The 25,727-nt window shown below is 44.3% G+C and overlaps 1 protein-coding gene across 4 annotated transcripts in view; it reads right to left on the bottom strand.

Moving 5' to 3' along the window:
* Window positions 1-25,727, bottom strand: part of ptar1 (protein prenyltransferase alpha subunit repeat containing 1) — a 71,345-nt gene that overhangs the window by 16,711 nt on the left and 28,907 nt on the right. For 2 of the 4 annotated variants that reach the window (XM_037259516.1, XM_037259513.1), the window contains exons 4-5: window positions 23,047-23,151; window positions 9,534-9,777 (exon numbers count right to left, since the gene is read on the bottom strand). In XM_037259516.1, coding sequence (XP_037115411.1) covers window positions 9,534-9,777; window positions 23,047-23,151 — 349 coding nt within the window. Of the gene's footprint in view, window positions 1-9,533; window positions 9,778-23,046; window positions 23,152-23,315; window positions 23,398-25,727 lie in introns of all 4 variants that reach the window. The other 2 variants (XM_037259515.1, XM_037259514.1) reach the window with 2 other exon arrangements.

Raw genomic sequence — 25,727 nt, 5'->3', positions numbered from 1 at the left:
ATATAATTAATCCTCTGGCAGTATGCCAACAGCCTTTAAAACCGCTATTATTCAACAATTAACTTCCCGCTTCAAGAACTCTGACTTGAAACTTGACTACTCGACCCACTTCCAGGCAAACTAGTTAAAGATTTTTTTCAGATTTTAGGACCGTCTGTCTTAAATATAATTAATGTAATTACCGTATTTTCCGGACTATAAGGCGCACCTAAAAACCTAAAATTTTCTCAAAAGCCGACAGTGCGCCTTATTGTCCAGTGCGCCTTATATATGGATCAATTGATGAATTTGTTGATCCATACTGGTTGTACACAGTGCTCTGCCAAAATGTTTCAGTACGTTTTAGTACGACTAGTAAATTACAAGGTCGCATCGCTTCCCAACATTACGGCAACTGTAGTCAGGGGGCGTCACCGAATAGCTGTTGTACCCGCGAAGCTATTTCATTTCAAAATAGGCTGCTCCGTTAATGTTTCGAGTAAATTTACGGATTGATATGGAAGGGAAACATAGGTAAGCAGTACCAATGTGTTAGATCGAACTTTAGTCAGTTCCGATCATTTTATAGGAGATCGTTTGAGAAACGCGATTGTTTACACTTTGCTGAGGCTCATGGGAGATTGCGAGCTGAGGCTCATGGGACTTTGCGGATGGCTAATGCTATAACGATAGCTGCTATACGTACCAGGCTATTTCATGTCAAAATAGGCTGCTCTGTTAATTTTTCGAGTAAATCTACGGATCGATATGGAAGGGAAACATAGGTAAGTAGTACCAATGCATTAGATCGAACTTTAATCAGTTCCGATCATTTTATAGGAGATCGTTTGAGAAACGCGATTGTTTACACTTTGCTGAGGCTCATGGGAGATTGAGAGCTGAGGCTCATGGGACTTTGCGAATGGCTAATGCTATAACGATAGCTGCTATACGTACCAGGCTATTTCATGTCAAAATAGGCTGCTCTGTTAATGTTTCGAGTAAATCTACGGATCGATATGGAAGGGAAACATAGGTAAGTAGTACCAATGCGTTAGATCGAACTTTAGTCAGTTCCGATCATTTTATAGGAGATCGTTTGAGAAACGCGATTGTTTACACTTTGCTGAGGCTCATGGGAGATTGCGAGCTGAGGCTCATGGGACTTTGCGGATGGCTAATGCTATAACGATAGCTGCTATACGTACCAGGCTATTTCATGTCAAAATAGGCTGCTCTGTTAATGTTTCGAGTAAATCTACGGATCGATATGGAAGGGAAACATAGGTAAGTAGTACCAATGCGCTAGATCGAACTTTAGTCAGTTCCGATCATTTTATAGGAGATCGTTTGAGAAACGCGATTGTTTACAGAGGGCTCGTTGGTTACTGGCTAGTGCAGCGGTGGCCAACCCGCGGCTCGCGAGCCGCATGCGGCGCTTTGGCTAGTTTCATGCGGCTCGCGAGCCGCATGCGGCTCTTTGGCTAGTTTCATGCGGCTCTTTTACGTTCATATCAACATTTGTGTTTATTTTTCGTGCGTATTTGCTTCGCTTGAGTTCAATATGGTATTTTGGTCAAACGCGCATGCGCGTGAGGTGAAATCCCGCAAAGGAGGAGGGACAAACAGAGCGATTGGTTTTGCTGGCTTTTTAATGGATGGCGACTGTGACTACGGGGGCCCATTAGGTCCAGAAAAGCTGACAAGACGCTTGCCAAAATGGCAAGGAAAAAATGCACAGCTAAACGAATATATGACGATGAACACAGGACGTTTTTAACAGAGTTAAAGTTGTTTTTTGTTGAACGCTATGGCAAGCCATTCTGCCTCATATGTCGGACGTCATTGGCGCATTTAAAAGCTTCAAATGGTCAGCGCCACTTCAGCTCACTTCATGCCAATATCGATAAGGACTTTGCAAAAGGGACTGAATTTCGCAAGCACAAGTTTGGAGACTTTGAAAAGTCAGGCAGAAAAATAGGTACAGTTTTTCAAAAAAATTACGAAGCACTCAGAGACTGTCACACTTGCATTGTTTCAACTGGCTTGGAACATTGCACGGGCTAAAAAGCCATACAATGAAGTGGAGTTCGTTAAAATATGCCTCAGTGACGTTCTTGAAATCTTGTCTCCTGAAAACGACGAACTCAAACGAATGGTCTGTCCCGCCACACATAGTAAGTGAAAAAACTTATTATGTTTTTGTTTGTGGAATTTGTTGAACTGAGAGTTTGTCTGTGTGAGACAATGCACACAATGTTCATTGTTGAAAATGTGGTCTTTGGTCTGTGGTTTTAGTACTGTAGGAGTCAATTTGTCATCATGTTGGTGCGTGACATAATAATGTCACACAATAAATTTGGCTGAGCAGAGGGGTGTGTGTGTGCGTGTGTGTGCGTGTGTGTGCGTGTGCGCGTGCGTGCGTGTTTGTGTGCGTGTGTGTGTGTGTGTGGGGGGGTGTTCATCTGTGCTCATGTGTATGATGTGGCTCTTTGCGATGACACAGTAAAAAATGTGGCTCTTAGTCTCTGACTGGTTGGCCACCCCTGGGCTAGTGGATGCATACCGCAACCCTAGTCAACCTCAGTTTGTTGCAGTATAGCTTCTATTTTATGCGCCTTATAATCCGGTGCGCCTTATATATGGACAAAGTTTTAAAATGGGCCGTTCATTGAAGGTGCGCCTTATAATCCGGTGCGCCTTTTAGTGCGGAAAATACGGTAATCTAATATAATTAATCCTCTGGCAGTATGCCAACAGCCTTTAAAACCGCTATTATTCAACAATTAATTAACCTCTCGCTTCAAGAACTCTTTGACTTGAAACTTGACTACTCGACCCACTTCCAGGCAAACTAGTTAAAGAATTTTTTCAGATTTTAGGACCGTCTGTCTTAAATATAATTAATGTAATTGATCTAATATAATTAATCCTCTGGCAGTATGACTTTAAGGCCCCTATTATTCAATTAACTGACCAAACCTCGACCCGGACCGTCTCAGTAATTCAAATCTTCTGTTCATTGCAAAAATTATTGAAAAAGTAGTAGCGCAGCAGCTTAATGATTACATAGTTGCTAACAATCGATTTGAATTGTTTCAGTCTGGTTTTAGAGCTAACCACTCCACTGAGACAGCACTTGCTAAAGTGACTAATGATCTCTTAGCTATGGATTCAAACACCTCATCGGTACTAATATTACTTGATCTTAGTGCTGCCTTCGCCACTGTCGATCACAACATATTAGATCGCCTTGAAACCTGTGTTGGTATTTCGGGGTCAGCACTTTCTGGGTTTAGTTCTTATCGCTCAGAGAGGATCCACCATGGCAACACGTCCTCTGAGCCAATTAATGTTAGATGTGGTGTCCCGCACGGATCGGTACTTGGACCTATACTGTTTAGTATTTATATGATTCCGCTTGGGGACATTATATTTAAATAAAACATTAGTTTTCATTGTTATGCCGATGACAACCAATTTTTTAAGCTGTTTAAAATGACAAATCCGCGGGATTGTTGTAATCTCGAGGTGTGTCTTGCTGTGATTAAACAATGGATGTCGCTTAATTTCCTAATTCTTAACCCAGATAAAACTGAGATGTTGATAATTAGTCCTGCTCATTGTCAGCACCTATTTAAGGAAGCCACTGTAAATTTAGATAAATGTCCAAAGTGATAATGTAACCAATGTTAGTGTAATATTTGACCAAACTCTCCTTTCAGGGATGAGAACGGCAAATGAAAAAAAAACTGAAAAGTAGCCGAGGTCTGGGGGCTGCATGCCCCCCCCCCCAATGGGGGCCGCAGTGGGCCAGGGGCCACAGGCTCTCATTGGGGGCTGCAGGGGCCAGAGGCCCCTATTGGGGGCCACAGGGCCCACAGGCCCCCATTGGGGGCCGCAGGGGGCCAGGGGCAATGCCCCGGAGGGGGCTCAGGGGGAAAAGCTCCCTGGAAACTCCTGGATTTTGGCAGTATCGCAACCCCAATACCATTCATTTCATCACTCAATTTCAACAGTTTTGTTAAAAAAATATTCCTGCTTGGTGGGCTACCAAGGTGAATATGATACAGTCAAGCCTCGGTTTTCGACCACAATCCATTCCAGAAGGCGGTTCGAGAAGCGAATCGGTCGATTTCCGAATCTATTTTTCCCATTACAAATAATGGAATTTTTTTTAATCGGTTCCAAGACTTTTTTTAAGCATTTTTTCATTTGCGCATTTTTGTCCGATCGCGCAACTGCAGCGCACCGCCAAACGCGCAACCATAGCGCGGCGCCGACCGCGCAACTGCACGGCGCTGGTTGCATTATTGTGACAGAGCCGTCGCTGAAATTTAGAAAATAGTTTTAAACTCCTGATGTACTTTCCAAAATTGAAGTGGACCTCAGTGCGCAGGGAGCCTAATTTAGTCCGATCGCGCAACCGCAGCGCGCCGGGCGCTCACTGTCGCATTGCTTTAAGAGCGTCTTTGTGCTCCGAGTACTTGTAAGTACTGTAAGATGACGCTGCTCTCGAGCCATGCCCATATGAAGCAGTTCCTGATCCCGTTCGACTTGCCCGCCCCACCCCCGCCCCATATAAAAACAATTTTCTCAACGGATCTACACGATTCACAAAAATGATACTCCCGACGGAAAAAAACACGGAAACCCGCGGACCCGCGGAAGATTCTCATCCCTGTCCTTTGAAAAAACACATTAAGAACATTACTCGAACTGCATTTTTCACCTCTGTAATATTGCTAAGATTCGTCCGATTCTTTCAACCCACCCATCCATCCATCCATCCATCCATCCATCTTCTTCCGCTTATCCGGGGTCAGGTTGTGGGGGTAGCAGCTTTAGGAGGGACTCCCAGGTTTCCCTGTCCTAAGCCACTTCGTCCAGCTCATCCCGGGGTAACCCAAGACGTTCCCAGGCCAGCTGAGAGACAGTCTCTCCAGCGCGTCCTGGGTCGTCCAAGGGGTCTCCTGCTGGTAGGACATGCCCGGAACACTTCCCCAGGGAGGCGTCCAGGAGGCATCCTGATGAGATGCCTGAGGCACCTCATCTGGCTCCTCTCAACGTGGAGGAGCAGCAGCTCTACTCCGAGTCTCTCCCGGAAGACCGAGCTTCTCACCCTATCTCTAAGGGAGAGCCCGGACACCCTACGAAGAAAACTCATTTTGGAAGCTTGTATCCGGGATCTCATTCTTTCGGTCACGACATATAGCTCGTGACCATAGGAGCTTAGTTCAACCGGTAAATTGAGAGCTTTGCCTTTTGGCTCAGCTCTTTCTTCACAACGACGGACCAGTACAGAGTCCGCATTACAGCCGACACTGCACCGATCCGCCTGTCGATCTCACGCTCCATCCTGCCCTCGCTCCTGAATAAGACCCCGAAATACTTGGAGCAGGATCTAATCACTGATCCAGAGAGGGCATTCCACCCTTTTCTGACCGAGAACCATGGACTTAGATTTGGAGGTGCTAACCCTCATCCCAACCGCTTCACAATCGGCTGCGAACCGCTCCAGTGAGAGCTGCCGATCACGGCTTGAAGACGCCAACAGCACCACGTCGTCTGCAAAAAACAGAGATGGTATGCTGAGGTCCCCAAACCGGACACACTCAATTCCTCGGCTGCGCCTAGAAATTCAGTCCATAAAAGTTATGAACAGAATTGGTGACAAAGGGCAGTCTTGGCGGAGTCCAACCCTCACTGGGAACGAATCCGACTTACTGCCAGAAATGCGGACCAAACTCTGGCATCGATGATACAGGGACCGAACCACCCTTATCAGTTGGATTGGCACCCTGTACTCCCGAAGCACCCTTCACAGAACTTCCCGAGGGACACGGTCGAACGCCTTCTCCAAGACCACAAAACACGTGGACGGGTTGAGCAAACTCCCATGCCCCCTCGAGGATCCTGCCGAGGATATAGAGCTGGTCCACTGTTCCACGGCCAGGAGGAAAAACACACTGCTCCTCCTGAATCCGAGGTTTGACCTCCTGACGGACCCTCCTCTCCAGCACACCTGAACAGACCTTACCAGGGAGGCTAAGGAGTGTGAGTCCTCTGTAGTTGGAACACACCCTCCGGTCCCCCTTTTTAAAGAGGGGAACCACCACCCCAGTCTGCCAATCCAGAGGCACCGTCCCCGATGTCCACGCAATGGTGCAGAGGCGTGTCAGCCAGGACAGCCCCACAACATCCAGAGCCTTTAAGAACTCCGGGCGGATCTCATCCACCCCATAAGCCTTGCCCCCGATGAGTTTTTTAACTGCCTCAGTGACTTCGATCCCAGAGATTGGAGAGTCCACCTTAGAGTCTCCAGGCCCTGCTTCCACAATGGAAGGTGTCGGTGGATTTGAGGAGGTCTTCGAAAGTATTCTCCCCACCGACTCACGACGTCCCGAGGCAAGGTCAGCAGCACGCCATCTTCACTGTAAACAGTGTTGACGGTGCACTGCTTCCCTTTCCTGAGATGCCGGATGTTGGACCAGAATTTCCTCAAACTCGTCCGGAAGTCATTCTCCATGGCCTCGCCAAACTCCTCCCACACCTGGGTTTTTGCCTCAGCAACCGCCGAAGCCGCGTTCCACTTGGCCTTCCGGTACCTGTCGGCTGCCTCCGGAGTCCCACAGGCCAAAACGTCCCGATAGGACTCCTACTTCAGCTTGACAGCATCGCTTACCGCTGGTGTCCACCAGCGAGTTCGGGGATTGCCGCCACGACAGGCACCGACCACCTTACGGCCACAACTCCGGTCGGCTGCCTTAACAATGGAGGCATGGAATATGGTCCACTCGGACTCAATGTCCCCCGCCTCCTCCGGGACGTGGGAAAAGCTCGGGGGTGGGAGTTGAAGCTCTTCCTGACAGGGGATTCTGCCAGACATTCCCAGCAGACTCTCACAGTACGTTTGGGTCTGCCAGGTCGAACCGCCATCTTCCCCCACCATCGGAGCCAACCCACCACCAGGTGTTAATCAGTTGACAGCTCCGCCTCTCTCTTCACCCGAGTGTCCAAAACATGTGGCCGCAAATCCGATGACATGACTACAAAGTCGATCATCAAACTGCGGCCTAGGGTGTCCTGGTGCCAAGTGCACACATGGACATCCTTATGTTTGAACATGGTGTTCATTATTGACAATCCGTGTCGAGCACAGAAGTCCAACAATAGAACACCGCTTGGGTTCAGATCGGGGGAGCCGTTCCTCCCAATCACGCCCTTCCAGGTCTCACTTTCATTGCTCACCTGAGCATTGAAGTCACCCAGTAGAACGATGGAGTCCACAGAAGGAGCACTTTCCAGCACTTCCTTGAAGGACCCCAAAAAGGGTGGGTACTCTGAGCTACTGTTCGGTGCATAGGCAGAAACAACAGTCAGGACTCGTCCCCCCACCCGAAGGCGGAGGGAGGCTACCCTCTTCTTCACCGGGGTGAACCCCAATGTGCAGGCGCCCAGCCGGGGGGCAATAAGTAGGCCCACACCTGCTCGACGCCTCTCACCGTGGGCAACTATTGAGTGGAAGAGAGTCCAGCCCCTCTCGAGAGGGCTTGTTCCAGAACCCAAATTGAGTGTGGAGGCAAGTTCGATTATGTCTAGTCGGAGCTTTTCTGCCTCAAACTCCCGAGGTGACATTCCATGCCCTAAGAGCCAGCATCTGCAGCCGGACCGCCAAGGTTCCCGCCCTTGCCCGCTGCCCAGCTCACTACGCACCCGACCCCTTTGGCCCCTCCCACAGGGGATGAGCCCATGGGAAGGGGAACCAACGTTTCCCTTTCGGGCTGTGCCCGGCCGGGCCCTATGGGCGAAGGCCCGGCCACCAGACGCTCGCCTTTGAGCCCCACCTCCAGGCCTGGCTCCAGTGACCAGCGTCCGGGCGAGGGAAAATTAATTTCATATATTGTATTCTTCATAAGGGGTCTTATGAGCCGTGCTTTGTCTGGCCCCTCACCTAGGACCCTTTTGCCATGGGTGACCCTACCAGGGGCATGAAGCCCCAGACAACATGGCTCCGAGGATCATAGGGACACGCAAACCCCTCCACCACGATAAGGTGATGACTCACGGAGGAAAGCCCTGCTAGTTAATCAGAATCAGCTTTAATGACCATGTTTGTGCATGACAAATTATTATACATGCGTTTGTTACGTCGCGCCTTGATTACTGTAATGTATTGTTCTCTGGTCTTCTTAAATCTAGTATTAAAAGTCTGCAATTGGCACAAAACACTGCAGCAAGACTGCTTACAAGGATAAGAAAGTTTGATCATATTACACAGATACTAACCAACTTAATGGCTCCTGGTCCACTTAAAATGTGACTTCAAGGTTCTCTTATTAACATATAAAATATTGCATGGCTTAGCGCCTTCGTATCTCGTCGACCTAGTTGTACCTTACATTCTGTCCCGAAACCTTTGTTCGCACAAGACTGGTCTGTTAGTGACCCCAAGGACCAAAAGGAGTCTGCAGTGTCAAGAACATTCTCTATTCAGGCTCCAGAGCTTTGGAATGCCCTACCAATACATATTATGCAGCTCTTCACTTTAAATTGGACATCCACTTTTTCTTTTGATTATTTTACATTATGTGTTCTATGTGCCCTATCTGCATCCATTGCAGCCTGGTCATCCTGGAAGGAGGATCTTCTCAAGGTTTCTCATTTTTCCCCCAGTAGGTTTTTTTCTAGTTTTTCCTTGCCCTTCTGGGAGTTTAAGATCAGGGGATGTTTGAGAATAATTGTCAATGTTCGTACATGTGAAGCCCTTTGAGACTTGTTTGTGATTTAGGGCTATATAAATAAATTTGACTTGACTTGATTATTTTTAGTTACAGTTCTTTATCTTTAATGCTCGCTATGCTAACAGTAATTACCAAGAGGCAGCCTTCACAGTTTAACTATTTAATGTATGCCAGAAAGATCAATACACAGCTGTGGAGCCTTCTCTGCGAGATTGCGGAAGAAGGTCTAACTCCTGCAAGGAGTCGACTCTGCCTAGCCTGTGTGATAATGTGTGACCTTGTCGTCTTAACTGAGAGCGACTTCTATGTATGTGCAAAGAGTGTCATAGAGAAGAAAAAGCCAAGAAAGCAAGAGAAGGTTTACAGCGATATAACGGCATAGCTCAAGCTACTTAGCTAATCACATGTGCCAAAGAGACCTATTCTAACAACGTATGTGTGCGTGCGTGCGTGCGTGTGTAGTCCCTCAACTAGTCGCTGCTCAGTGAGGTGCTTGGCCAGATTAGATGTGCTCCCACCTCGAGCCACAGTAGTTTTAAAACAAGTCTTAGAGACAGGCTTTGCATGGTTGTCGGCAAAAAACTTCCAAGAAGTTCTGTATGACACTTCGTGCATCATGCTTTTTAATAAAGAGCAGCGGTGACAATGAGCGCTTCTCTGTTTGAAGGCATCTTCCTTCCTCCCAGAAGGAGGCGTGCTCAGCACTTAAAGGCATTTTCCACGGCGAGCCACCATTTCTTTAAGTACATGATATGAGCCATTTTAACAGTACCGGTATCCCGTGCAACACTACAATTGACCCCTACATACCTTGACATTGCCTTTGGCCATGTGTTGCAGAATCCAGATGCGGTGGGACCATGCATTGTAGTTGCTGGGATAACGACATGCAGCATCAGAGCAGACATTTAGCTCTTTGTGGAGCATTGGAGCAAGATGGTAATTGAACTTCTGACTCCTTTTTAAATCTGCCTGCTCTGCTTCACCCTGTTGCTTCTTTCCATCACAATCCACATCTGACGGGCCTCTCAGGATTTGCTGCAGCACCCAGCGTCTGCAAGGAGGCATTACTGTTTATCATTTGTCTAATCAAGTCATGTTGTTGGTAAAACACCATTTACAAATAATTAACAACATAAAAATGACACATTTATTAATGGGTACCTCTCAAGTTAAGGTCACCTTAAAGCATAATAAAAATATGTAAACGTATTAAGAATGCCATAAAAGTAAAATTAATCAAGTCTGTCAAGTGGCCTGGTGGTACAAGATGGTGTACAATTGGGTATCGAATTTGGCCCAGGCACATTGGCTCTTCTAAAACATGAAGTAGTTCCAAAATTTCACCAGAAGATGGTGTTAAAGCTTGACATAGGGGTGACCTGATGGAAACTAACAAATCTAATAAATTAAATTGTTAGGAATTGGGAAGACACAAGCTGTTCAAACACATAGCAACACACAATTTTGGAAAATGATTTTGCTATGCCATAATTTTAAGCTTAACAGTTTGAGCAATATCAATATAGATGTTGAAGTTAGAAGAACCTATTATAATGGCTAAGTATGATTATGTGTTAAGTTGATCTTTACTAGACAAGATATATGTTATTAATGTTGCAATGTTTTATCCAACCTGTATTTAACATTGGTGTTCTATTTATACATGAATGTATTAAGTTGAGAGCAGACATCAAGGGCTAATAGTGAAAGAACGAGCAAAACAGGAAACAGCAGCAGAGAACAGTCATGCGCAATATTTGCTGTTCTGAGCAAAATTGCCAAGGCTCCCAGCTGAGAGTCAGGTGAAGATTGCGCAACCCTCACATATCAGCTGAAAAATCCGCTGAGACAGCATTAAAATATCAGCTGAGAAATCAAATGAGGTCATGCATTCCTAGCATACCAGGCATTCCACACATTCCAATGAGGTAATGCCAGAGGAGCTGACGAGCCTATAAAAGCTTGGCTTCGGACGAGAGAAGGGCTCTTCCTGGTCAGGGCGATGGCCCTGTTGCTGCCCGGAGTAAAGAACGCCGCTTAGGTGAAGATGGATTTTTCATGCTTTTTCAGATTGGACCAAAATCTACTAAAATGAATTTCCAGAGTCTTCGAATTGGACTTTGTCAAATTTTAAGCTTCGAATTGGACTTTGTCAAATTTTAAGCTTCGAGGAAGGCAGAGGAGACAGCCGTTTCTGGCAGAAAGGGGAAGACACCAATGTAACGGCGTTGGTTAATCTCCTCATCGGCAGATCTTTCCTCTCTTTAAACAGAATTCGGATTTTGGAACAAAGGAGAGCCGATCACTCGACTTGTTCAACCAAATAGGATTTTAGACCTTTTGTCTCCTCTTTTGTTCTGAGATTGGTGAGTGGAATTATTGTTGTTTTTTCGACTTGTAATTCTTTTTCTTGCTTATTCATTAAATTTCTTCTTAATCCTTAAATCGGTTATCAATTATTTCATGTTAACTATGTTGAGCATGATTTTATATGCAGTAATTAAAACTTTATTTCCCTATCATAGTCATTCTTTAAATCCGTTCAATTATTTTTAAAGTGAAGACAGCTTTAATCCTTAACATCAGGTATTGTCAGATCTGGTTTGAAATAGTTATCTTAAGCTCAGCTAGGACGAATGCGCGCTAGTGTAAATAACGAATCCCTGAGGTCTTAACAAAGACATCTAAATATATCCGAGATTTAACAAAAGCATCAAATCAGAAGGGAGCCACCAGTAGGGCGCGGTCATTCTGACGACGTGTCTCAATTTTAGTTACTCGGCATGCGAGCGTCGTTTGACTTCAACGGGATTGGCGTCATAAAGAGATTAGATCGATTCTTTCAGAATTAATTTAATAAAGGTGGTTAGCAACTCGGACGAGTCTCTTCACTCCCGGCTCATTTGACCCTTTAATGGGAAGCCGGTCACTTAAATGTAATAAGTGCAGATTTGACAAGTCTTATTAAGTAGACTGAGCTGCCAAGCTATTGAAATTCGTTTACAGACAATCCTCGGTTCGGTTTAATGAAAAACCAAGGTTTTATGAAAAACCAAGGTTTTATGATCATGGTTTTTGGTTCGGTTTGATACACTTTGAGTTTTACTTGGTGAAGGAATGAACTTGATTACTGTGGAAAAAACAAATCAAGCAAGTCTGCATTTCCTTCTCCTCTCCTCCAGTGCAGTAGCGGTTTTTGGCACGGGCGACACGGGCGGCCGTGCCAAAAAACAAAACAAAAAAGCCGCAAAGTGCCAAAAAAAACAAATACAAAAAAGCAGCAATATGGTTTTCTATTATTTGTCATATCACTGTGTGGGTAATTGGCAATTTAGCGCCCCCTTTAGCTGCAGGCCGGGCAGACGAGCCTGAGACTAGTGTCTCCGGGTTAACGTAACAAGTCAGTGAGCGATTGGCTAAGGCAGCGTTATGGTAGCCTATCAGAGCCAGTGTTTTTAGACGTGTGCCGACGCACATCCGTCAGTAGTCAGACGCAACACAAACCGATAAGAGGCAGAAACGGTGAGTCAGGAGAAAGCAGATGAAAAGTTAGCATTTTCAAAGTCAAAAAGTCAAAGTCAAAGTCTGCTTTATTGTCAATTTCTTCACATGCCAAGACACACAAAGAAATCGAAATTACGTTCCCACTATCCCACGGTGACAAGACATAGTACTTTTACGCACGCCCGGTCCTATTATATGGAGCTCTCTTCCACCTCCGTGGCTGGAAGTGCCACCTCCGGGGATGGAAGTCCACGCCGCCACACGCCTGGAAGTCCACGCCGGTGCTTGGGTCCTTGTACTTTGTTAACACTACAATATAGTTATATACTAGATCTGTGGAATAACGACGAGGCTGACGTCAGGGCGCACGCGCGGGGTTGTTGACAAAGGACGAGGAATTTGATCGATGATTTAATGATTTGCAGTGACAGATTGTTTGATAATATTATTGCTTGTATAATAGTTATTTGATATAGAATTTACATATCGTTATATGGGCCTGTGGAATATTTTGAAGTGCAAGCGCCGTCAGCGGCGCGCACCCATTGTTGACATAAAGGACGATCGATGGATTTAATGATTTGGAGTGACACAGATGGTTTTATAAACGGGTTATTTATGTAATAGTTATTTGAATAACTCTGAATGTTACGTCAGGCCCGTTCTCAGCTCTTCGTTTCTGTTTATGTCACGTTAGCATACCTATCGTTTATACCTATCGTTTAGCCTGTTGTTGCTCGTTCATGTCTATTCTTGGTGTTGGATTTTGTCGAATAAATTTCCCCCAAAATGCGACTTATACTCCGGAGCGACTTACTATATATGTTTTTTTTCACGTTATTGTGCATTTTATGGCTAATGTGACCTATATTCCGGAGCGACTTTTAGTCCGAAAAATACGGTACTCAGTAATGTTTCAATATAGATTTTGACTCCACCACCTGTTTTGTTGCGTTTGCATTTGTGAACTTATTTATATCCATTGAGAAACTACTACTTCAGTTGAATTGTTGGACTGTTTGTAAACACCCGGCGCAGACTTTATGAACGTTTTAGAGTTGTACCTTCAATACAGAGCCCCAAATATTTGCTTCAGGCCAAGGCTAGCATGAATGCCAACGCTACACTAATGGTGCCAAAGTCCGGTCCTCGAGAGTCCTATCCAACCTGTTTTAGATCCATCCCTACACACCTGGTTCAAATCATCAGGGTCACTATCAGGCTTTTGCAAAGCCTGCTGATGAGCTGATCATTTGAATCAGTAGTGTTGTAGTAAAGTTAAAAGTTAAAGTTAAGTTAAAGTCCGATTGATCGTCACACACATCTGGGTGTGGTGAAATTTGTCCTCTGCATTTAACCCATCCCCGTGTGATTTTGATCCATCCCCTGGGGGAGAGGGGAGCAGTGAGCAGCAGCGGTGCCGCGCTCGGGAATCATTTGGTGATTAGTAGGGGTGCACCTAAAACAAACTGGGCAGGGGATCTTGAGGACCAGACATGGGCATCCCTGCAGTATACTGCTAGACCAGACATGGGCAAACTACGGCCCAACGGGTCGGATGCAGCCCGCGGGGCCGTTTAATCCGGCCCGCTAAACCTGAATAAATTGTATTATTATACATTGTTTTGGGTTATTTTCCCTGCAATTACTATGTTTCCCCAGTAGCGCCCGCCCGCGCATTTACTCCCGGAAGCCGTGTCAGAAAGCTCGGTGCACACTCACAAGTGCGTGTACGTACTAAGTAGTACGGACCCGGCGCACTCCGCGCTCTATTTCCATCAGTGCCGAATTTCTAGTGTGGGCTGTGACCTCAGCATTCTCGTAATTCGCGCACTGAGCTTTCAGATACAGTTTTACGCCACAGCCACCCACAAACCTTCCCCTGGAATCCCTCCATCAAAATGAGTGGCCCAGGGAAAAGAAAGGTGGACACTGATTGCCGAGTGTTTAAAAAAAGAGTTGACAACAAAATATTTTTTCACTGAAGTTCGATCAATGCCATTATGGCTGATATGCCAAGAAACGGTTGCAAGGAGTACAATATTTGCCGTCACTTTGCTACGAAGCATGCTAACTGTGCTAGGAGTCAACACATGAACGAGTGGCTACAGTGGAGATGTTGACAGCTAATTTGAAGACTCAGCAAAACTTTTTTTCACCGACAAACTGCGGATCAAAAGTCAAGTACAGTGGCAAGTTTATGATGCACCATCTATTTTAGACTAATCTTAACTTTTAAAGTTTTTAAGGCCGACTTTGAGGAAGTGTTTCCTGTTTCCTTACCTCTGTCACCAGGTGTTTGTGAGTTAAAGCTCTGCTCTGATTTTCAGTAAATCTGTCACCGTGTTGCCCTTTTGATTTCTTTATTAGTAATTTCTATATTAGTAGGTACTTTATTTAGATATATTCTTTCACTGATTCTTCAAGATTATGTATTTGGTCAGAATGTTTGCCGTTTGATGTGATTTCACCTCATTCGATAAACATCTTTCATAAGTCTGACATGCAGGCGCTGAAGTGATGGAAACTGTTATTCATAATAACAGTGTCTTATTTAATGAGAATCAGTGATAGTAGTTTTTCAGTGAAATATTTTTTTAATGTTAATAAATGCATTTGTTTCCAAAAAGCGTTTTTTGAATATCCATGCTTTACTTCCCTACTAAAGGCCAAAACCATTTATGCAATGACCTTTACATGTCGTTTATATTACTTCCCACAAACACTACATCCATCTGCTCCTTGTTTGGCCCCCCGGTCAAAATTTAGAAGCCAATTCGACCTGCAAGTCAAAAAGTTTGCCGACCCCTGTGCTAGACAAACAGGGGACTATCCTTTGAGCGAATGCTAGCTTGAGAACAAAGCTGCTCGATAAAGCAAAGGCTCAGTTAGCGCCGTTCCAGACTCTTTCCTTTTAACTGTAGCCGCTGTTGGGAAATATGTCAAATATTATCATTAGATTCTATGGAGGATCTTTGCTGTATGTGACAGTTTGACCTTGTGCCCAGGAATTTGCAACCGAGATGGAATGTTAAGAGAACAATGGTGTTTTTCATGGCTCAGGAGCATATGGCTGGAGCCATGAGTCGCTTCAAACAATAACATCCTGGTTTGAACAATAACATCGTTGAGATGTCCATACTGCTCGCTTTAAACAATGACAGCCTTGTTTTTCTAAAATCATGAGATGTGCGAAGCTATGCATTTGTGTAAACTCCATCCATTGCATTTATTCAATTAAAAGCGTCCAGCCTATAGCTGGAGCGCGGTTCGGGCCATACATCCTGTGTGTGTGTCTCGGGCGCCCTCCTGCAGGAGTTGTTGGCCTGATGAAGACAACTCTCGGGTCTGGCGAAATTTGTGCAAATGTTGACAAACCCAACAGCCGCCTTCTACTTAATGACTGATTTCAGGTTCTTCATTCGTTTAAGCCTTCTTAAATTATAAGAAAATCAACAACGTGGTGCCCTTGTGGCAGTTGATTGTATTTCTGATAGTAGAATTCTGCCATCATTAACTAAATAATTATTTAACTAATTGATAATTACCGTAATTTTCCATGTATAATACGCCCCCATGTATAATACGCACCCTAAAAATGGCATGTCGATGCTGGAAAAAAGCCTGTACCCATGTATAATACGCACCCAAATTTTGACTCTTACTTAAGTCCGTAAACGTAAAATTATTTCAGAAAAAAGATCATCTTTGGGAACAACCGGATGTTATTCTGCCGGTCAGTATCACTGCGCATGCGCTAGCAAACTCGATAGCGAAGAAATATGTGAGACTCTCAACGGGATCACCAATATTTGAGTGATGTTCCAGTTATTTATTATCTTTCTGTGTGTTCACAATTGTCATGGTGATCTTTCTGGTGATTTCTTAACTAGGCTGGATGTATTTTTTTTGTTGACGTTGATTTCTCCGACTGCCCAGAAAGGCACCACCGCGATCAGTTAGGTTAAAATGAAAAGAGAGGAAAGTGACGTGCGGACATGTGTATGGGAGAGAAGTTGAAGAGGAATTAAAAACACCCTTGGAAACCAAAACTTGCCCCTCGTCGTGACTCGGAGCCGCAACAAATGTTTCGGATTTGTGTAGGGTACATTGTGACAGCAAACGAGCAGGTGATCGAGCAAGCGTCTGATACGAGAGCATTGTGTTCGTATGGAGCGTGTCTGAAGTGAACAGCAGAGAAGAAAGGAACAAGGCAAAGTGTTGTGAAATAAAATATTACCTGTAAAACGCATTTTGTTATTTGCTGATTGAAACTGCTAATTAAACTGTGAATTGAAACTAATAGTTAAAGAACTGAACTCTCGCTCTTTATATGACGCTGACGTGTCTTGCGCATCCGTTCTGCGCATACTGTCATGGCGGCCTCCGTATGATATCCGGTCTGCGATGGAGATTAAAAAACAAACAATATTTGACAATAACACACCATCAAGGATTGCACCATAGCATCAAACGATGTGTCGTCAATTATGAATTTTACTGACTAAGTGTGTTGGGCAGGATGGCTGAATGCGATGCGTGATTGACAACAAACAAGAAGAAAGGTGATTTCAAGTTTTATTTCGAGGGAGATTTTCTTCAAAAATTGTTGTACCCATGTATAATGCGCACCCCAGATTTTAGGACAATAAATTAGTTACATTTTGCGCATTATACATGGAAAAAGACGGTACTTAAATATTTAATTAAATTGATCATTTATTGTCAAGTTTCTGTGGTCTGTGTATCTAAATTGAAAATTCTGCCACCATTAACTAAATAATTATTTAACTACCGTATTTTTCGGACTATAAATCGCTTTTTTTTCATAGTTTGGGTGGGGGGGCGACTTATACTCAGGAGCAACTTATGTGAATTTTTTCACAAATTTTCAAAATTAAAAAATCCGCGATGTAGTGAAACCGCGATAAACGAACCGCGATGTAGCGAGGGATTACTGTAATCTGAACTGCAACTGCGGCGCGGTGCATACGCAGCGGTGTTTTACATAAAGGACAAAGGATTCGATCACAGGATTTAATGACTTGGAGTGACAGAGATTGTTTGATAAAATTGTTGTTTATGGGCCTGTGGAATATTTTGAAGTGCAACCGCCATCAGCGGCGCGCACCCAGTATTGTTGACAAAGGACGATCGATGGATTTAATGATTTGGAGTGACACAGATGGTTTGATAATATTATTGCTTATATAATAGTTATTTGATATGTAATTTATATATCGTTATATGGGCCTGTGGAATATTTTGAAATGCAACCGCCGTCAGCGGCGCACACGCAGTTGGCATTGTTAACATAAAGGACGATCGATGGATTTAATGATTTGGAGTGACAGATGGTTTGATAATATTATTGCTTGTATAATAGTTATCCATCCATCCATTTTCTGAACCGCTTAGTCCCCACGGGGGTCGCGGGAGCGCTGGAGCCTATCCCAGCCGTCATCGGGCAGTAGGCGGGGGACACCCTGAACCGGTTGCCAGCCAATCGCAGGGTACACAGAGACAAACAACCATTTGCACCCGCACTCACACCTAGGGACAATTTGGAGTCTTCAATCGGCCTACCAAGCATGTTTTTGGGATGTGGGAGGAAATCGGAGTGCCCGGAGAAAACCCACGCGGGCCCGGGGAGAACATGCAAACTCCACACAGGGAGGGCCGGAGGTGGAATCGAACCCGCACCCTCCTAACTGTGAGGCGGACGTGCTACCCAGTGCTCCACCGAGCCGCCTATATAATAGTTATTTGACATATAATTTATATATCGTTATATGGGCCTGTGGAATATTTTGAAGTGCCATCGCCGTCAGCGGCGCACAACCAGCCGGCATTGTTGACAAAAAGGACGATCGATGGATTTAATGATTTGGATTGACACAGATGGTTTGATAATATTATTGCTTATATAATAGTTATTTGATATATAATTTATATATCATTATATGGGCCTGTGGAATAGTTGAAGTGCAAACGCCGTCAGCGGCGCGCACCCGGCATTGTTGACAAAGGACGATCGATGGCTTTAATGATTTGTAGTGACACAGATGGTTTGATAATATTATTGCTTATATACCGTAATTTTCGGACTATAAGTCGCGGTTTTTTTCATAGTTTGGGTGGGGGGGCGACTTATACTCAGGAGCGACTTATATATATGTTTTTTTTCACAAACTTTTACTTGATCATTAACACATCACTTACAAGTATAGTTGACCACTTCACATGTTATTTTTAGTATAGTTGATCACTTCACATGTTTTGATATCTTTATCTTGAACATATTCAAAACATGAAAAATAGAGAGAAAAAAATCAAATAAAGTAATTAACACTTTAAAGTGCCATATCCTCTGGACATGTCCTCTGTCACCAGGATGACATAAAGGACGAGAAATTTGATCGATGGATTTAATGATTTGGAGTGACACAAATGGTTTGATAATATTGTTGTTTATGTGATAGTTATTTAAAATATAGTTTATATATCGTTGTATGGGCCTGTGGAATAATTTGAACTGCGGCGCGGCACACGGCATTGTTGACAAAGGACGATCGATAAAAGACAAGAAATTTGATCGATGGATTTAATGAATTGGAGGGACACAAATGGTTTGATAATATTGTTGTTTATGTGATAGTTATTTAAAATATAGTTTATATATCGTTGTACGGGCCTGTGGAATAATTTGAACTGCGGCGCGGCACACGGCATTGTTGACAAAGGACGATCGATGGATTTAATGAATTGGAGTGACACAGATGGTTTTATAAACGTGTTATTTATGTAATAGTTTTTTTTAAATAACTGAATGTTACGTCAGGCCCGTTCTCAGCTCCTCGTTTGTGTTTGTCACGTTAGCATACCGTATCGTTTAGCCTGTTGTTGCTCGTTCATGTCTGTTCTTGGTGTTGGATTTTGTCGAATAAATTGCCCCCCAAAATGCGACTTATGCTCCGGAGCGATTTATATGTTTTTTTTCACATTTTTGGGCATTTTTTGGCTGGTGCGACTTATACTCCGGAGCGACTTATAGTCAGAAAATTACGGTAATAGTTATTTGATATATAATTTATATATCGTTATATGGGCCTGTGGAATAGTTTGAAGTGCAACCGCCGTCAGCGGCGCGCACCCGGCATTGTTGACATAAAGGACGATCGATGGATTTAATGATTTGGAGTGACACAGATGGTTTGATAAAGGTGTTATTTATGTTATAGTTATTTGGATAACTGTCAATGTTACGTCAGGCCCGTTCTCAGCTCTTTGTTTGTGTTTATTTCACGTTAGCATACCGTATCGTTTACCCTGTTGTTGCTCGTTCATGTCTGTTCTTGGTGTTGGATTTTGTCGAATAAATTTCCCCCAAAATGCGATTTTTACACTTTGGAGCGACTTATATATGTTTTTTTCACTTTATTGTGCATTTTATGGCTTAATGCGATGTATATTCCGGAGCAACTTTTAGTCTGTAAAATACGGTAATTAAAAATATTAAAATTAAGTAAAATATTTAATTAATTTGATTATTTATTACCCAATATTCACTATATTACTTACGATAAGGCAATGACTTGTTTGCAAATGACTTGACTCTGTTTTCTGTATTTACCATACTTTTCGGACTATAAGGACTTTTTTCTCAAATTTTGAACCCTGCGGCATATAGTTCGGTGCGGCATATCGATAGATTTTTTTCCGTGGTTTTTGTGATGACTTAATCACTTTTATACACTCGTAAAAAGGCTGTGGACCGCTGTTGTGCGGCACCCCTTTGCTGGGCGGAGGGATATATGACACGGTCACTGGGGAGAAAAGTTGTGTGTTGATCGCATGTCCATCTGCCAGGCAAATAGTGCCGTATAATTTACACAAAGAAGAGAGAGAATGAGACCAAGACGGACATTACTGAAAGGAAGCTTTTATACACAAACCGTCATTATGGGGGACAAAAGAAATACATATTATGCCGCTTTTAGGTTAAAGGCAGTCGATTTGGCGATTGTTGATGACATCGTGTTGCATCACCTTTTTCTTTCTTTATTTGCCAGTCACGTCTACGCTGGAGCTATACGTGTAGTTTGCTAGTTTAATGTAATTTAGCGCTTTTGCATGAATAAAATTAGCATGAACAGACCCTCATCATGGAAAATGCTAGAAGAAATGCATAAAAGCGACGACGAAAGAGAAACTGAGAAAGTGTGTGGCGAAGGATATCTAACGCTATTCCAATCCGACACTGAGGAGGAAGACTATGATGGTTTCAGTGCACAGGAGGAAGATGAAGATGGCTCTTTTACTGGCTTTTTTTTTGTTACTTTTACTCGTATGTTTTTTTAAGCAGCCCTGTTAGTGCTGTGCTACCATGTTGCTGCTGTATTACCGCTGCGTCTCAGTGACCTTTACCGGTATGTTTTTTTTAATCCAGCCCTATTAGTGCTGTGTTGCTGCGGTATTACTGCCGCGTCACAGGCAGTGTTTGGAAAGAAATGTTAAGGTATGTTATTAAAACTTTAGAAAGGCTTTCTGTGTCCCGTCTTTCTTTGTAAATAACTTGCGTACACACTTCCATGTTGCTGCGGTACTACTGCCGCGTCACAGGCAGCGTTTAGAAAGACATGTTCATTTATGTTATTAAAACTTTAAAAAGGCTTTCTGTGTACCGTCTTTCTTTGTAAATAACTCCCGTGCACATGCGGCTAATAGAACGATGCGGCTTATTTATGAAAAAAAAACCACAATCATCCGTGATTTTTTTGCTGGTGCGGCTTATAATCAGGTGCGGCTAATAGTCCGGCAATTACGGTAGTTTTCTTTAGGCCTTGTGGATTTATTAATATTGTGTGTCTGTGGTCTGTGTATGTGAGTAAAAAATAATTTTATGCATACGTTTTTTTATACATCTCTTTTTGAAAAGCAGTCACTGAAGGAGTAGGAAACATCACTAAATATCACAGAATATGTGTCGGTAAATTTGCAATCGTGCAAACAAATGTTCAAGTGGTCTTGCTCGCTTACTGTCCACAAGTGGGCACATCCAAATTAAATGACCACTTTCTAAATAAAGCATTCTATATTCAGGGATGAGAATGGCAAATGAAAAAAAAACACTGGAAAGTAGCCGGGGTCTGGGGGCCACATGCCCCACTGGGGGGGCCTATTGGGGGCCACAGTGCCCACAGGCCCCCATTGGGGGCTGCAGGGGGCCGGGGGTAATGCCCCGGAGGGGGCTCAGGGGGAAAAGCTCCCTGGAAACTCCTGGATTTTGGCAGTATAGCAACCCCAAAACCATTAATTTCATCACTCAATTTCAACACTTTTGTTAAAAAAATATTCCTGCTTGGTGGGCTACCAAGGTGAATATAATAGTCAAGCCTCGGTTTTCGACCACAATCCGTTCCAGAAGGCGGTTCGAGAAGCAAATCGGTCGAATTCCGAATCTATTTTAGTTAAAGTTAAAGTTAAAGTCCCAATGATCGTCACACACACACCTGGGTGTGGTGAAATTTGTCCTCTGCATTTAACCCATCCCCGTGTGATTTTAATCCATCCCCTGGGGGAGAGGGGAGCAGTGAGCAGCAGCGGTGCCGCGCTCGGGAATCAGTTGGTGATCTAACCCCCCAATTCCAACCCTTAATGCTGAGTGCCAAGCAGGGAGGCAATGGGTCCCATTTTTATAGTCTTTGGTATGACCCGGCCGGGGTTTGAACCCACAACCTTCCAGTCTCAGGGCGGACACTCTACCACTAGGCCACTGAGCTGGTTGGTATTTCTCCCATTACAAAGAATGGTATTTATTTTAATCCGTTCCAAGACTTTTAACCATTTTTTCATTTGCGCATTGTTGTCCGATCGCGCAACCGTAGTGCGTCGCCGACCGCGCAACTGCCCCGCGCTGGTTGCATTATTGTGACAGAGCTGTAGCTGAAATTTAGAAAATATTTTTAGACTTCTGATGTACTTTCCAAAATTCAAGTGGACCTAAGTGCGCAGGGAGCTTAATTTTGTCCGATCGCGCAACTGCAGCGCACCACCGAACGCGCAAATGTAGCACGTCGCCGACCGCGCAACTGCACCGCGCTGATTGCATTACTGTGACAGAGCCGTCGCTGAAATTTAGAAAATATTTTTAAAGCCCTGATGTACTTTCCAAAATTTAAGAGGACCTCAGTGCGCAGGGAGCTTAATTCAGTCCGATCGTGCAACCGCAGCGCGCCGGGCGCTCACTGTCGAATCTACACGATTCACGAAAATGATACTCCCGACGGAAATAAACACGGAAATCCGCGAATCCGCGGAAGATTCTCATCCCTGTATATTTTAGATTTTACTTTGACTTCAGAAACCCTGCACGGGCCAGTCAAAGACTGACCAGCTCAGTGGCCTAGTGGTAGAGTGTCCGCCCTGAGACTGGAAGGTTGTGGGTTCAAACCCCGGCCGGGTCATACCAAAGACTATAAAAATGGGACCCATTGCCTCCCTGCTTGGCACTCAGCATTAAGGGTTGGAATTGGGGGGTTAGATCACCAACTGATTCCCGAGCGCGGCACCGCTGCTGCTCACTGCTCCCCTCTCCCCCAGGGGATGGATTAAAATCACACGGGGATGGGTTAAATGCAGAGGACAAATTTCACCACACCCAGGTGTGTGTGTGACGATCATTGGGACTTTAATCTTTAATCTTTAATCAAAGACTATAAAAGCTAAAATTGTGGCCAGCAGGCTGTATCTTCCCTAATTTTGCACGATGACAATTTCCTGTAGTAGTCACATGGCAGATGTTAGGCAGTCTCACCGATGTATCCACGTCTCCGGGCTCTTGGGGAATTTGGTGAGTGCCAACTTGCCCAAGTAGAGGTCCATTTCCGCAGTAAGAACTCCACGCTGAATTAACTCCTTCCTGTAAGTCATATCAGAATAGACATAAACGCGCAGTGCACCTTTCACACAAATCTATAGGGCTGGGTGGTAATTCATTATCAATAGACACATGACCAGTATTGAGGAAGAAGAATGTCTTCGATAAACATATGATAGAAATAAATTAGAAAGTAAACTACTGACCCTGGCTTTATGTGTGATGTAAGCAGTGCCCGAAGACGCAGCTAAATCAATGAAGTAGAAGCAGAGGTACTGGGTGTGACATCTGGACAGCGGAAGGATGACAAAGAGACTTGGTGGACAAATCTAAAGGGCTGGGCGATAATTCATTATCAATAGACGCATGACTAGTATCGAGGAAAAAAATGCCTTCGATAAACATTCGATAGAAATTAATTAGAAAGCAAACCACTGACACTGGCTTTATGTGTGTTGTAAGCAGTGCGCGAAGACGCAGCTAAATCAATGAAGTACAAGCAGAGGTACTGGATGTGACATTTGGACAGCGGAAGGAAGACAAGGAGACTTGGTGGTGGAACACAGACGTCTAGTAAAGCATAGGGAGAAAGAGGATGTCAAAAAAGAAGTCAGCATGATGAAGAAAGTAGACCGGTGTACAAGGAGATTTGGCGAAATAGGAAAAGAGAAGCTCCAAAAGCTAAAGAACAGGCATATAGTGGGATGTACAAGAAGTTGAACAGTAAAAAAGGAGGAGAGGACTTGTACGCATTGGCCAGACAAAGGGACAGATCTGGAAAGGATGTGTAGCAGGTTAGGGTAATTAAAGATTTAGATGGCAATGTTCTGACAAGTGAGGAAAGTGTGTTGGGAAGGCGGAAGTAATATTTTCAGGAGATGATGAATGAAAAAAATGAGAGAGAGAAAAGGTTAGATGAAGTGGAGAGAGTAAATCAGGAAGTGTAAGGATGAGGTGAGGACAGCTATGAAGAGGATGAAGAGTGGAAAGGCAGTTGACCCAGTTGGCACGTTAGTAGAGGCATGGAAATGTCTAGGATAGCATTGGAGTTTCTAACCAGAGTTCCCTCGTGCTTCAAGAGCTCCACCTTTGTACCGGTGGCCAAGGAGCCTGCCATCACAGGTTTGAATGATTCAGGGATGAGAATGGCAAATGTGAAAAAGCACGGAAAGTAGCCGAAATATTTCCCCCTCCCCTATATTTCCCCCTATATATATATATATATATATATATATCTTATCAGAAAAGTGTAATTGAATTCATGCCATACCCTGATAAAAAAACTGTTCCTTTAATTTTTTTGAAAATTAAAGGAACAGTTTTTTTATCAGGGTATGGCATGAATTCAATTACACTTTTCTGATAAGATTTTGGTTAGGTACGTGAAAGAGGGGGTTGTTAATCAGTTTCAGCTGCCTTGGTGTTGATGGAATTAACAACAGGTGCAGTAGAGGGGCAACAATGAGATGGTCCCCAAAACAGGACTGGTTTTGCAGGTGGAGGCCATTTCAAGTTCCTCCCTCTTGATCTTTTTTAACTGTTTTTCCGCAAGTGTTGGCTTTAGCAAGAGTCATTATTACGACTAGGAGCATGAGGCAATTTCTTAACCCTCCTGAAGTTGCGCAGATTGTCCAACTCCTCCAAGATGTTACATCCATGCGTGCTGTTGCAAGAAGATTTGATGTGTCTCCCAGTACAATCTCCAGAGCATGGAGGAGATTCCAGGAGACAGGCAGTTACTCTAGGAGAGCTAGACAGGGCCGTAGACGGTCCTCATCCCATCAGCAGGACCAATATCTGTTGCTTTGTGCAAGAAGGAACAAGTTGAGCACTGCCCGAGCCCTACAGAATGACCTCCAGCAGGCTACTGGTGTGAATGTCTCTGCCCAAACAGTCAGAAACAGACTTCACGAGAGTGGCCTCAGGGCACGACGTGCCCTGTGCTCACTGCTCAGCACCGTGGAGCTCGATTGGCATTTGCCATAGAACACCAGAATTGGCAAGTCCGCCACTGGCGCCCTGTGCTTTTCACAGATGAGAGCAGGTTTACCTTGAGCACCCGTGATAGACATGAAAGGGTCTGGAGAAACCAAGGAGAGCGCTATGCTGCCTGCAACATCATTCATGACCGGTTCAGTGGTGGGTCAGTGATGGTCTGGGGAGACATTTCCATGGAGGGACGAACAGACCTCTACAGGCTAGAGAACGGCAGTCTGACTGCCATTAGGTATTGGGATGCCAACCTCCCATCTATCCAAGTCTTGTACCTGTCCAGGACCAGGAAACGTGCAAGTAACATCTCTACAGACCTTTCTCACCCAGGTTACAGTCTGTTCGTACTGCTCCCCTCCGGACGGCGTTACAGACCCCTGTACGCCAAAACCAGCAGACACAGACACAACTTCTCCCCCCAGGCTGTCGCTCTGATGAACTCACACCACTCAGAGTCTCAGAGTCATTGGTGTGCAATAACATCCTGCTCTCGATGCTTTATCTTTGAATTGTCTATATTACGTATACTGTGTCCTCTCTGCATCCATTGCAGCCTGGTCATCCTGGAAGAGGGATCCTCCCATCTGTGGTCTCTTCTCAAGGTTTCACATTTCCCAGAGTAGGAG

This window comes from Syngnathus acus, chromosome 9, assembly GCF_901709675.1.
Source record: "Syngnathus acus chromosome 9, fSynAcu1.2, whole genome shotgun sequence".
In the NCBI taxonomy this organism is placed as follows: domain Eukaryota; kingdom Metazoa; phylum Chordata; class Actinopteri; order Syngnathiformes; family Syngnathidae; genus Syngnathus; species Syngnathus acus.
The sequence above is the reverse complement of the archived record's forward strand: the minus strand, read 5'-3'. Positions and strand labels throughout refer to the sequence as shown.